Source organism: Schistocerca nitens, chromosome 2, assembly GCF_023898315.1.
Source record: "Schistocerca nitens isolate TAMUIC-IGC-003100 chromosome 2, iqSchNite1.1, whole genome shotgun sequence".
NCBI lineage: Eukaryota > Metazoa > Arthropoda > Insecta > Orthoptera > Acrididae > Schistocerca > Schistocerca nitens.
In genome coordinates, this window is record NC_064615.1 from 795321958 (window position 1) to 795335494 (window position 13537).

At 40.0% G+C, this 13537-nt stretch overlaps 1 protein-coding gene across 11 annotated transcripts in view; it reads left to right on the plus strand.

The window, feature by feature from the left end:
* Positions 1-13537, plus strand: part of LOC126237049 (mitogen-activated protein kinase kinase kinase kinase 5) — a 312327-nt gene that overhangs the window by 236173 nt on the left and 62617 nt on the right. For 7 of the 11 annotated variants that reach the window (XM_049946813.1, XM_049946814.1, XM_049946815.1 and 4 more), the window contains 2 exons: positions 6519-6653; positions 6758-6915. In XM_049946813.1, coding sequence (XP_049802770.1) covers positions 6519-6653; positions 6758-6915 — 293 coding nt within the window. The remainder of the gene's footprint in view (positions 1-6518; positions 6654-6757; positions 6916-13537) is intronic. The other 4 variants (XM_049946817.1, XM_049946822.1, XM_049946824.1 and 1 more) reach the window with 1 other exon arrangement.

Genomic DNA, 13537 nt, shown 5'->3' on the forward strand with positions numbered 1-13537 from the left:
AGCTCCCCTCAAGTGATAAAAAAACAGTCATCAATGATGAATGTCATGTTTGTGTTAAGTCGCAAACTGTACACTTTCTGATTAAAATAGGCTCTTGTCGGACTGTGTCAAGCAACAGAATGCCCCTTATAGATGTTATTCAGGGAAGTACAGGGCCCTGTAGTGACAAAAGCTGACACACTCATGTGTGTATGCCCCCAATGTAGCAGCATAAGCTACAAGTGTCCCACGTGTTGTCAAAGTTTGTGCTGTGGCTGCCATCCGGGTACTTTTGCAAGTAATTGAGTAGGCATGACCCAGTACATCACTTGTTTTACAGTTCCACTTATTAACAACCAAAGAAGTTAGTTCTGTGGTCATTGACAGGTTCTCTTCAATGTGATGCAGTATGGCACTTTCCAATGTAGATGTGCGTCGTCTCCTTGGAGTATCATAGTCACGCCTGCTGACATTGTTGGTGCCCTTTCTCGAAGTCATTGCGTAATTGTGGCAAAAAGGGTATGCGATGGAGTCAGACATTGTGGAGAACAATCTTGATAAAGGTGACAAGCAGCTCTTCCGTTACCATGATCTTTGCCATTCGGAAGGATCCTGTCTGTGTATTCTGCAAACATGTACTCAGTCATGCTGCTCTAACACTCACAGACATGTGAAAGAGGCTTGAACCAGGTCAGACAGATAGGATAGATGTCAAATGACAGCAGCCGATCCAATGTAACCCCCCCAACATGACTACCCTGTTGCATAACGCTAGCTAGCAACCGCATTTTCAAATGGCTGTAGCACAGAAATGGTACATTTCCAGACATGGATTCCTGTTCAGAATATTATGTACTTACTCCCTCTACAATTCATAGAAGTTTGTAACAAAAATTTCTGGACATCATGTATAAGCCATGAAACGGGTTAGGGGTTGGCCTAGCAGAAGGATGAACCAAGAAATTTAATAATTGGTTGGGTGGCAAAGTACCATTCTGGGAGAGGGAGGGTGGGTAAAATGAAAAGTAGTCAAAGTGGAGGATGATGATACACTGTTCTAGTCCAGGATGATGGTATATAATTTGGATTTGGGGGGAGGGGGGGAATCCTTTGGAATAAATTGAGGTATCTGTGTGGATATGCTCTTACTGTTCTCTCCACAGTCTCTTTCTTTTGTTCTATCGTGTCTCCTCCCAAACCACTCCACTTCGCTGTATGCCACACATAACTTTTAACACCACCCTTTACTAAGATTTTAAGGCTTTCCAGTTCCTTGATGTCAGTATTGGACAGAGTTATTTTTGCCCACACCCTTTTTTTGCCATTGTTTCTTGTGTATTGTAATTTATTTTTTGTAAAATAATTTCTTCTATATCTCTACTGAAGCATTGTGGCATTAATGTTAACCATTTGTGATAATTGCCATTATCACCGCTTGTATTCCATTGTCTATATTATTCTGTATTTTTATTTAAAATCACGTATCCATACCATTTTGCTCTTTCTATCAGTAACATATAGAAATTGTGTTGTGGGCAGAATCTTTTCAAAGGGTTTTAAATTATCATTAACATGTGCATCTTACCAGATTTATAGCAAATAGTACTAAAAGATTGTCATCATCTTGAAAGGTGGGCATGTCCGCAGCAGGCTTATCATTAAGATGTAGAATTAAGTAAACATTCTTAGTTCATGCTCACATTAACTGAATGAATGGGTGTAAGCCACAGTATGAAATCACCACAATAATAATAAAATTATCACCACTGGCATTGAGCTGTCAGTGCACTCATCGCCTTACATAATTTGAAAAAATCGTGAGACCACACTAACTACACACCTACAGACTTGCTGTCTGGTTTCTGTATTGTTTGGCTCGTGGGAGGCTTCCAGCTTTATATATCACTGTAAGTGATGACCTTTTGCAAGGTACCCCACTCCAAATGTCCATTGCCGGTACTTATCTTCATAGTTTTCGATGATAGAGTGGTTAAAATAGACCTACATTCATTGACAGCAGTAACTCTTGTTGGGTTTGAAACTGATTGTTAATAACAAGTCGTGACACTCGTCTCTGTCTCCCGTGAGTTAGGATCTTTGTACAGATTCTGTACTTGTGTTAGCGGTACACTATTTCTTGTAGGCATGTTGAACAGTTCATGTTAACAACAAAAAATCAGGCAACTTCACTCACTGTGTAGTTGTAGACTAATCCAAACACAGTTTCTCCTTCCTGGTATTTTGCACATCTCCATGTTAATCCATCTTTCTGTGCTGATTCTATGCAGCTGACAGGCACAGACACATCCTTCACTGTCGTAACTTACGTCAGCAGTTGAGGGTCCTGTAACCACCTGATACCAGTTCGGCATCATCTAAAGTGTCAATGTGCTCAAGAATGCAGAGTTTTTAGATATTTTTCCAACAAAAGAAATCGTTTTTTTAGCTGTTCACAATAGTTTTTCATCTTTGTGTTCCTGTAGCAGGCACTGGCAGACTTATATAGATACTGACAGTTGGTACACCAGTATGTCACTTGAAAAACTGTATTAGAAATAAGACTAACATAGCTAGAATGTTATGAAAGAACAAACTGGTTTACTATGCTTTAATTTTTGCACATTTAACAATGAGCCTGTTTGATTTCACGAAAGATCTAAAAATACTGTTATATGGTCTATCCAAATAATTAACTGATCTCCACAATGCATACACAAAAGAAAAGATCTTGGAGGAATCCAGAAGTTATATAACATTTTACATCCAAACAAACATTTGTGATTGGTTGGGGAGTAATTACATTGGTGCCAGAAGAATGAGCAGTGGCTGCTCTGAATTCATATCCTCTGCAAATTGAGTTTAGGTGATTAATCAAGAATACTGGATCATCTGTTGAAGATCTTAATACCTCATTATAGTGTCAAAAGTAGGAAAGGTTTGTGTAGACTGATGACCCAAAACATTATGACCACCTGCTAATAGAATGTTGGCCCACCTTTGGGTCACTTTGTGGCTGTAATTCTGTGTTGCATGGATTTGGAAAATCCTTGGTAAGTTTCTGGAGGCATGTGGCACCAGATGTCCATGCACACATCCTAAAGTTCCTGTAAATTTACAACCTGGTGGTTTTTGGGTAAGGGGCTGGTGCCCAATAGTATCTTGACTTATTCCATCCAGTTCAGATCAGATGAATTTGGTGACCAAAATCTCAACGTGAGTTCACTGTCATGCTCCTGAATCCACTGTAGCATGATTCTGGCCTGTTGATGAAGCATGAAGGGAGACATTTGGTCTGAGATAATTCACAAAGTCCATAGCTATCATAGTGCCTTTGATTACTACCATAAGTCCCACGCAAGGCCAGGTGAATGCCCCCCTGTAGCATAATACTGCCCTCACTGACCTGTATCTGTGACGCATGCATGTTTCGAGCGTGCATTATCCTGAATGTCACTGTTATCTGGACGTGACCATCGAACTGGTGAACAACAACTGTGATTCATTTGACCAGGTGACATGTTTCCATGACTCCATGGTCCAATCCAAATGAGTCTGTGTCAACTACAATCATAACTGTTGATGATGATGATGGGTCAGAATGGGAACACATAGGGGTTGCCTGCTGTGGAGCCACATGTTCAACAGTGTGCATTGAATGGAGTGCTCTGAAACACTTGCACTTGGCATCACCATTCTACTCTGTCATCAAATTTCCCAAAGACCGCCACCTATCCTGCTTTACAGGGCAGGCAAGCCTCCAACCTCCATGTTTTGTGATGAGTCGAGGACATCCAACACCTTGTCTCATGAACTCATGCTTTCACTGCCCCGCTACTACTCTCCATACATTCTCACAACAGTAGCACATGTACAGCAAACCAACTCCACCATTTCAGAGATGCTCATTCCCAGGTGCCAGAACATAACCATGTGCCCTTTGTCAAATGTTTATGTCAGTGATTCGTCCATTTGTGGCCCATATCATGGCTGGTTTGATTCCCCTTTTGTCTTTTGCTCCCTTCTTCACAGAATGTGTGGTGTGCATATAAACTTCCCTTACAATGTCATCTGCCTGCAATGCCACCAGGCAGCATTTAATCCTCCAGTGGACAGTCATCATATTGTTTTGGCTCATCATTGTATATTGAAAACTACAATCAGAAGTAAGTCTTTATCCAGCAGATATAGATACTGGTGTCAGCATATCAGCAGGTAAGGAAATGGCCACATAAAATGGTCTATGCGAAGGAGGTGTCACAGATGTGCAAATGCAGACAATGGCAGGCATTCTACAGCTTATATATGGTTTGTGGAAAGCAAACTAAAACAAACCATGCATCCATTTTATTGTGTTTCATGAAAAAATTATACCGTACTGTCTTAAATTGTTAATGAAACTTCATCTTTAAGAAGTTGTTATTTGGGGAAAAAAATGATATAAAATATTACTGAAATCATCATTTCCCTTTGAAAAGGGAATAAAGATGCTTATTTGAGATGATTAACAGTTGGAACTAGGTATTTATTGTGTGTGTGGAACAAGATATTTAGTGTGTGTTTAAAAGATTAAATTCCGATTGACATGGCATGGTTGTCTGCACATAAAGAAAGATATGATGCAACTATTTAAGGGTTAATTTCTGTTCACCTTGTTTAGATTCTGTTAGTCTTACCTCTGAGCATTAATGGCCAACTTATCCATATAACATTGCCCTATCATGCTGCATGCCATTATTCTTTTGTTTTCTGTTTACTACCCCATACTGTGATTGTACCAAGATATAAACACCACATTTAAAAATATATTTAAATGAAACACTTGCTGAGAACAAACTTGCAAAATAACTCCTGTTCTTCTTTTCTTTTAAACCAATATTTTAATTTATTTTTACAATGCAGGGTGTCCACATGAAACCTCTATGATTTCCAAATGCCATTAAAAAAAAATTAAAAAAAAAATATCATTTAGCTGAAGGGGCAGAAGCTGAGGGATATCAAATTGTGCAAGCATTTCCAAATAAACATTTCCTGTTTCTGTTTGCTTGATGAATAACAATGGTTCAGCTGTACTGTCTTTCACCGGTGCACACCACATATTCACATTTTTGTTATCTGTGACATATTCCTGAAAACTGTGGGGTTTTGTTGAACCTTCAGATGGGAAAGTTGTACTGTTTAACTGTCCCTCATGTGTGGAAAATTGCTTTGTCAGAGAAAATGATATTTCCTTGATAACTGGGACTTTGGCTGATTCGGTTATAACACAACCAGTGCTAGCGTGCTGTTTTGTGATGATGCTGCCACCTCTCTCAACTCTAATAATTAAGTTACAAATGTTCCAATGACTGATAATTTGGGGAAATGGATAATTACGGGTTTGATTAAGAAGAGTTATTGTTAGTGTACCATATGGTTTATTACTGACAACATTACTTATAGGAAACACTTTTAAATGTGCACAGTTTAGCAGTATTCTGCATGCCACAATAAGACACCAGTCTTTTCACATTGAATGTCTAAACTGAAAAAATGTGACATGAGTAATCATATTCCAAATGAATTAGTAATTTAATTAGAACAGTGCCAGCCCATGTATCTTCTCAATCCAACCTCTAAGCATGGACCCTCTGACTGTACTCTGCGGGACTGCCATGCTAAGTGCTCACACCCAGCAACAACAATCAGACATTATTCAAAATAGTGTCTGTGGGCAGCGATTACTTTTGAATTCTACCTGAACAAAATCAGAGTAGCTGCAACATAGACACTGCGATGAAGTAGATTGATAAATTTACTTTTGAATGTCACACATAATGACCAGCAAATTGACATGTGACAATATAGGATCCTCACACACTCCAACATCTCAATAGTGAATCCAGTGCAAAGCTGCAAATCACTTCACTTCAATGCTTGCATGATTTGAACTTTGTAAGCATGCGGCATCTTGTGAACTTTTCACAAATGGATGTTTAGCTCTCAGTGCTTCACAAACTGTCTTTGATGGACTTCTTTGGAAGGTGTCTCTGATCTCCTCCACCATTTCATCAGATGTGCTTTTTTCTGCCAGATCTTGCCTGCCTGTTTACACTGCCTGTGGATAGAAACTTGTGTTAAAAAGTCTTAATTGTCTTAATGTCTAGTGAGTCCCCTTGAAATTCACATTAGAAGTTTCTTAGGGCAGCACTGTATAATTTCATTTCTGCTTACCACACCATGCATTGGGCTCTCTCTTGAGTTGTAGTCATTTCTAATAATTATTTAGCATCTGAAACAAAACAAAAAGAATTGTTTAGAAAATATATACACAAACTTTTTGACTTGCCTATTAAAAAATGAAGCTTCAGACCGCAAATATTTGTATCATAGTTCTTTCATTAATAACATTGGAAATCAGGGAGATTTCATGTGGGCATCATGTATTAAATTGCACGAAATTATTTTAACTCTCCATTCTAATAAACATCTGTCATCCACCGACGGAACAACATTTACCTAACATTGAGCCTTTACAAATATATTTATTCGTAACTGTGTAGGCTCAGGATCATCACCAAGAAAGCACAATTCTCTGGATGAAATGTGTGGAATAGTGGCAACATTGACAGTCAATGGGCAGCGACAGCGCTCTCTTAGTGATAGTGGTGCTGCAGACAAGGAGATTTGTACTAATGGTGAGTAAGTTGGTTGCTGGTATCAGTTTGTAGAAAAGATAATTTTTTTTTACAAATAAAGTATTGTGATAAACCTAGGGCTAGAAACACTGCTTGTGATTTAGGTGATGCACTGGGATCTGGTCCTGAACCAGATTTGTTGTCTGATACACCTCCAGTCCCACCACGAAGAAGGGAAAAGAAGAGACTGACACCTCCAAGACCAGTGAGCAATGGTTTGCCTCCAACACCCAAAGTTCACATGGGTGCATGCTTTTCGAAGGTAAGTGCTCTCAATAGAGGTGAGACTTGTAGTGCACCTCTGACTGTAACATGTTGTTTCATTTGCAGGACGACACAAAATTTGTAATTAATGTCCCATATTTATTTATTTGTAGTATTTTGACATTAGTGTTCTCTTCCAGTACAGATAAACTTCAACAACTAATGAGATCACTTAATACAGCATGCATGAAAGTAATCTTTCCTGATGAAAAGTGAAGCACCAGAAGGGGTGGCAAGAACAAAATGAAATGAACCTTCATAGTTTGAGAGAATATGTGATGTTTCACTGATTACAAAATCAAGTGAGATTTACAAAGAACTTGGCAGTATGAGCTCACTTATCAGTGTGAAGTTAGACACCCAGTGATTAGATGCATACACCATTTCAGTTGGGAAGGATGGTATCAAACTGTTCCATCCTCTCTTGAGCCAAGCTGGCCCCAACTTTTGTAACTGTCCTTGATAACATGGGTTCTAGCACTGGGACAGGGTTGATATCAGAGCTGGTCCCTCATATTTTGTTGGGGATAGATATGGGGATCTTGCTGGCCATGGGAGTACCTCAACATCACACAAGCAACTCACAGAGAGACATACCATGCTCTAGTTTCTTCTCCCTGAACCTTAATTTCTTTCCCAATTCCTCTGTGAATTCCTTCACAGTGTGCTGAATGTTCAGACTGAATAACATCTACAACAACCTATTATCCTTGTCACTCCCTTCCCAGCTGCTGCTTCCTTTACATATTCTTTGAGTTTTATAACTGCAGTCTGTGTCCTCAGTCTTTCGTAATGGCATACATGAATAAAATGTTCTCGGTTTTAAAGCCATGTCAGTTTGAATAAAATCCTCGAGCTTTTGATGACCATCCCCACCATCGTAGTCAGGAGTTCACTGACTGCTATGGTTTCCTGCTTTTATAGGCATGATGTCATCATCAGCAGCCAATCAGATAGACCCAATGTGGCGCATGCGCCTAAGTCGACCCGGACAGCTAGCGGAGCTATTTCCCGTGGCAGCACCAGTGACATCAGGTGGCGCCAGGGGCAGACGCCACATTTGAAACTGCCGTTCCCGCATCGTGCATCTGTCTTTGCTTTCTTTCGATGTCCAATGCCCACCCCCATGCCCTGCTGAGTGTGTCCCCCTGGTCTCTGTTGAAATTATTGTTGTTTAAACGAATATCGGCCACATCCTTTATAATGGAGTCCCAATATGTAGATGCATGAGCTAACCCTTTTGTATTTTCAAACTGTATTTTATGTCCGTTTTCTAGGCAATGCTCCGATATGGCCAACTTGTCAAGCTCCCTTTGTTTTATATGGCACTTGTGCTGCACAGAATGCTCCACAACCGTGCAAATTGTTTGTCTGATATACATGCTGCTACATTCACAGGGTACACCATACACGCCGGACACTCGAAAAGCACTGTCGTCTTTAACAGGGGGCACCATATCTCGTATCTTGGGGGCCAGCTGGAATACTGGTCTTAGCCCATGTTTCTGCAGCAAATGTCCTAACTTACTGCTAGTTGCTCCACAATATGGCAGGAATGCAGTTTGTTTGGCCTCTTCTACTGATTCACCAGGTGTCTTTTGCCAGTGGCCCTTGCAAGCCAAGATTATCTCCGACTATGACCACCTACAGTCTGAATTGCAGAACTTAAAACGTGTTTTCGGGGAAAATGGATACAGCAAAAGAGACATTGCAAATGCTTTCAAGGGCTGCCGAAGGACACCTGGTGAATCAGTAGAAGAGGCCAAACGGACTGCATTCCTGCCATATTGTGAGACAACTAGCAGTAAGTTAGGACGTTTGCTCCAGAAACATGGGCTAAGACCAGTGTTCCGGCCCGCCCCCAAGATACGAGCTACGATGCACCCTGTGAAAGACGACAGTGTGCTTCAAGTGTCCGGCGTGTATGGTGAACCCTGTGAATGTGGCAACATCTATATCAGATAAACAATTCACACAGTTGCAGAGCATTGTGCTAAACACAAGCGCCATATAAAACAAAGAGAGCTTGACAAGTCAGCCATAGCGGAGAATTGCCTAGAAAGCGGACATAAAATACAGTTTGAAAATGCAAAAGTGTTGACTCATGCATGTACACATTGGGATTCCATTATAAAGGAAGTGGCTGAGATTCGTTTCAACAACAATAATTTCAACAGAGACCACAGGGGGACACTCAGCAGGGCATGGGGGTGGGCATTGGACATCGAAAGAAAGCAAAGACAGATGTTCAACGCGGGAGCGGCAGTTTCAAACATGGCCCTGGCACTCCCACGGGCAATAGCTCCGCTATCTGCCCTGGTCGACTTACCCACAAGCGCCACATTGGGTCTATGTGATTGGCTGCTGGTGATGTCATCATGCCTATATAAGCAAGAAACTGTAGCGGTCCCAGCAGTCAATGAACTCCTGACGACCGCGGCGGAGATGGTCATCGAAAGCTCGAGGATTTTATTCGAATTGACACGGCTTGAAAACCGAGAATGTTTTATTCAACTGCAGTCTGGTTTATGTAGATGCTGTAAATAACCTTTCATTCCATGTATTTTATCCCTGCACCATTCAGAATTTCAATGAAAATTTACCAGTGAGTACTGTCAAAATGTTTCTCTGAATGGGTTTGCCTTTCTTCAGCCTATCTTCTAAGCCAAATCATAGGGTCAGTATTACTTCACGTGATCCTACATTTATCCAGAACACAAATCAATCTTCTTTGTGATCGGCTTCTGCCATGTTTTCCATTATTCAGTAAATAATTTGTGTCAGTATTACGCATAGGTGACTTATTGATCTGATGGTTCAGTAATATTCACACCTGTTGCCACTTGGCTTCTTTGGAATTACAAAGTCTGACAAGGGACCTTACAGAGTGGCCCTTCCTAATTTTCATCATACGCATAGGCTGTAAAGGCAAATGCAAAGACATCACTTTCTTAAAGCAGTACAGCACAATCCCAAAGAAACACACACACACACACACACACACACACAAAGACAATAAGATTTCCAAACGCTGTTAAATAAGAAACAACTATAAAAATTAACGAATTTGTCAGTAGCTGAATGTGTAGTGTAAAAAGGTTATAATCATAGAATCACTGGTCAGAACATCTCTAGTAGCGTACTACTTTTATTTTTTAAATTCCATGCTTATCAAAAAATTGTAATTTTAACTAACAAATATTGAATCATAGTTTTTTAATAAAAAAATATAGTTCTATGACTCAGTGCAATGTTCATGTGATTGTTATCCTGATATTAACTCTTGTGTTACCACCAAAATCAAATTTCAACTCAAGGAATTAATTGAAACTATTTCAAGAGGTTATTTTAAAATGGCAACTTGAAAGAAAATAAGGTTTCCCTTTTTTTAGTTTTCCCGTGTTATAACTTGAACATTTTTTCTCAAATAGATGAAGCTTTCAGTACATATTCTGACATTACTATACACTGATGGGGGAAAAAAATCATGCTGCCAGGAAGGAGTTATGCCACATAAACAAAAGTCGATAGGTCTGTTTCTATGTCTGAAAGACGATGTCTGTTCAAAATTTGAACAGCAGTTGGCACCCTAGTGACACAGTGAACTGTTAAAAATTGATCACTTCTAGGACAGCTCCGAGTGAGATGCCTCTAGTGTACATTCCACTGACTAACCACCGCCATTTGCGATTTCAGTGGTGCGAAGTGAGAGCTCATTGGAGGACAGGGTGGAGGTCTGTTGTGTTTTGTGATGGACACTGGTTCTGCTTTGGTGCGAATGATGGCCATGTTTTGATTAGGAGGAGGCCAGTTGAAAGCCTGCAAACAACCTGTCTGTGTGCTAGACACATTGAACCTACACCTTATGTTATGATTTAGGGTGCAATTTCGTATGACAGCAGGAGCACACTCATGGTTATCCCATGCACCCTGATTGCAAATCTGTACATCTGTCTGGTGACTCAATATGTTATGCTGCCATTGATGAACAGCATTCCAGGTGGTGTTTCCCAATGTGATAACGCTCACATGCATACCGCTGTTGTAACCCACCATGCTCTACAGAGTGTCAACATGTTGCTCTGGCCTACTCATTCACCAGGTGTGTCTCCAATCAAGCACAAGTGTGACACTATTGAATGACAACTCCAGTGTCATCCACAAACAGCATTAATTATTCCTGTGTTGACTGACCAAGTGCATCAGGCATGGAACTCTATCCCACAAACTGCCAACAGGCACTTGTGCAACACAATGCATACACGTTTGTGTGTTTGCATTCTACATTCTGGCTGTTGCACCAGTTATTAATGTGTCAACATTTCACAACTGCAGTGGCTTATCTCGCGCTTACATTAACCTGTGACCTTCCAATTTTTACCACTGAAATATGTTACCAAGAAAAATGTGTTCTTGAAATTTCATTACTCTTCATTAATTATTTTTTCATACTGCGATTTTTCTCCATCAGTATATTTTCCAAAATAGACTCCACAATAATAACTTTGGCACCCTTTGTTTAGTGACACACTCTGTCCAGTACTGCATCTTAGAGCACCTGTTTTTTTTCTGCTCACTAAAATCTGGAGCACATTTCACTCGTGGCAGCAAAGCAGTCTGTATCATAAGCATGGGATGGTGTACACCATATGTAAGCTCAGCCAAGAGGTGAAATCAGTGTGAAACAAGACCAAATGACTTTGTTCCATGGCTCCATAGTCCATGTTTTATGGCTTTGGCATCATGTTTTCCTGTTATGGGCATTTGCATCATGGATGTGTGGTTTTGAAATTCAAATTTGCTGGGCTGTTCCTAGTGTATGAGGCTAATTCCTGTTGTTTTAGTGCTGACATTCAGTTCTGTAGTGACTTTTGCAGCTGCCATCCTCTTATTTTTCATCATAATCCTCTTCAATGACGTCTGTCATGATCACTCAGCATACACTTTTATGTGCATTGTAATTTAATGTATTTTTTCTGCTTCCCTTGTATCTTTACATGCTATTATGCTTTGACAAAGTGCATCTTGTGAAACCGAGCACTTCAGTTGCCTTGGTTACAGAAGCACCCACCATACAAGCACTAGTAATTCCCCCGACATTTGAATTCACCTAGCCCCGACATAACGACTCACGACTACTTTTTGACTATGACTATTGCTTGCAGCTTATTGAGGGCATTACACAAGTGCCGTTAATGGACAAATACAACAGTACCACCTAAATTCTTGGCTGGCATCTGCATTTATATTCAAGCATGCATTTCTTGTGGTGTTTCCATATTTTTGTCCAACCACTATATTTCCCACTTTCTGTAGACAGCTAGCTCCTTATGGACATAGTTTTTATAAAATTTCATGTTTGTATATTTCCTGATTGTACCAATGAATGTTCTCCTAAGTCTTCCATATACAAAGTATATTTTAAAAATAACACACATCTACAGTGTTTCTTTGCAGCACTTTAGGATGGTTGAGTTCCATCACTTGAGAAACTTTACTATTTCATCCAAGATACCATCCCCATTAATTTCTCAGGTAGCTCGGGGAAATGCCATCAGAAACCTTTTTCATTGAAGGAAAGATGACATCCATGCATGTATTGTCTCAACTTTGGGAATAAGTCAAATTCTGCTGTACTTAAGTCCTGACTGCAGAGACTGAGAGATTCCACTTTTGAAATGTTTTTGCACAGTCCCACATTCCTCAGTGTTGTTGTGGAGAGGATACAGAATGTAGACTGGCAATGGCAAGGAAAGCATTTCTGAAGAAGAGAAATTTGTTAACATCGAATGTAGAAGTCTTTCTGAAAGTATTTGTATGGAGCTTAGCCAAGTATGGAAGTGAAACGTGGATGATAAATAGTTTAGACAAGAAGAGAGTAGAGGCTTTCGAAAAGTGATGCTACAGAGAATGCTCAAGATTAGATGGGTAATCATGTAACTAATGAGGAGGTACTGAACAGAATTGGAGAGAAGAGGAATCTTTGGCACAACTTGACTAGAAGAAGGGATTGGTTAGTAGGATATGGTCTGAGGCATCAAGGGATCACCAGATTAGTATTGGAAGGCAGCACGGAGGGTAAAAATTATAGAGGGAGACCAAGAGAAGCAGATTCAGAAGGATGTAGGTTGCAGTAGGTACTTGGAGATGAAGAAGCTCGCACAGGATAGGGTAGCATGGAGAGCTGCATCAAACCAGTCTCTGGACTGAAGACCACAACATCAACAACATCAGGAATAGAATGTAGGATGAGAATTACAGCAGACTAACCCCTTCAAAACACGGGACATAATTTATGCCAAGATGATAGGAAGGGAAGATTCGTGCTTTAAAATTAAGAAAAATATAGAAAAGGAAAGAACGTGTTTAAAAACTGACAGACTTTACAGGTCAAGTATAATGGAGGTACAAAATACATCACAGAACTTAAAAAAGAAATGGAGGATATATACAAGAGAATGGAAAACTCAACTCAAAGTTCGTAACTTCAAGATAGAAATTTCTGCAAATAATGTTACTTCTGCCCTAAATTTACAGGTGATCAAGTTGCAACATCATACCAGAAAGCACTTTTATAACTACACACATTACGAGATTACACAAGATTGTACAAACATGTA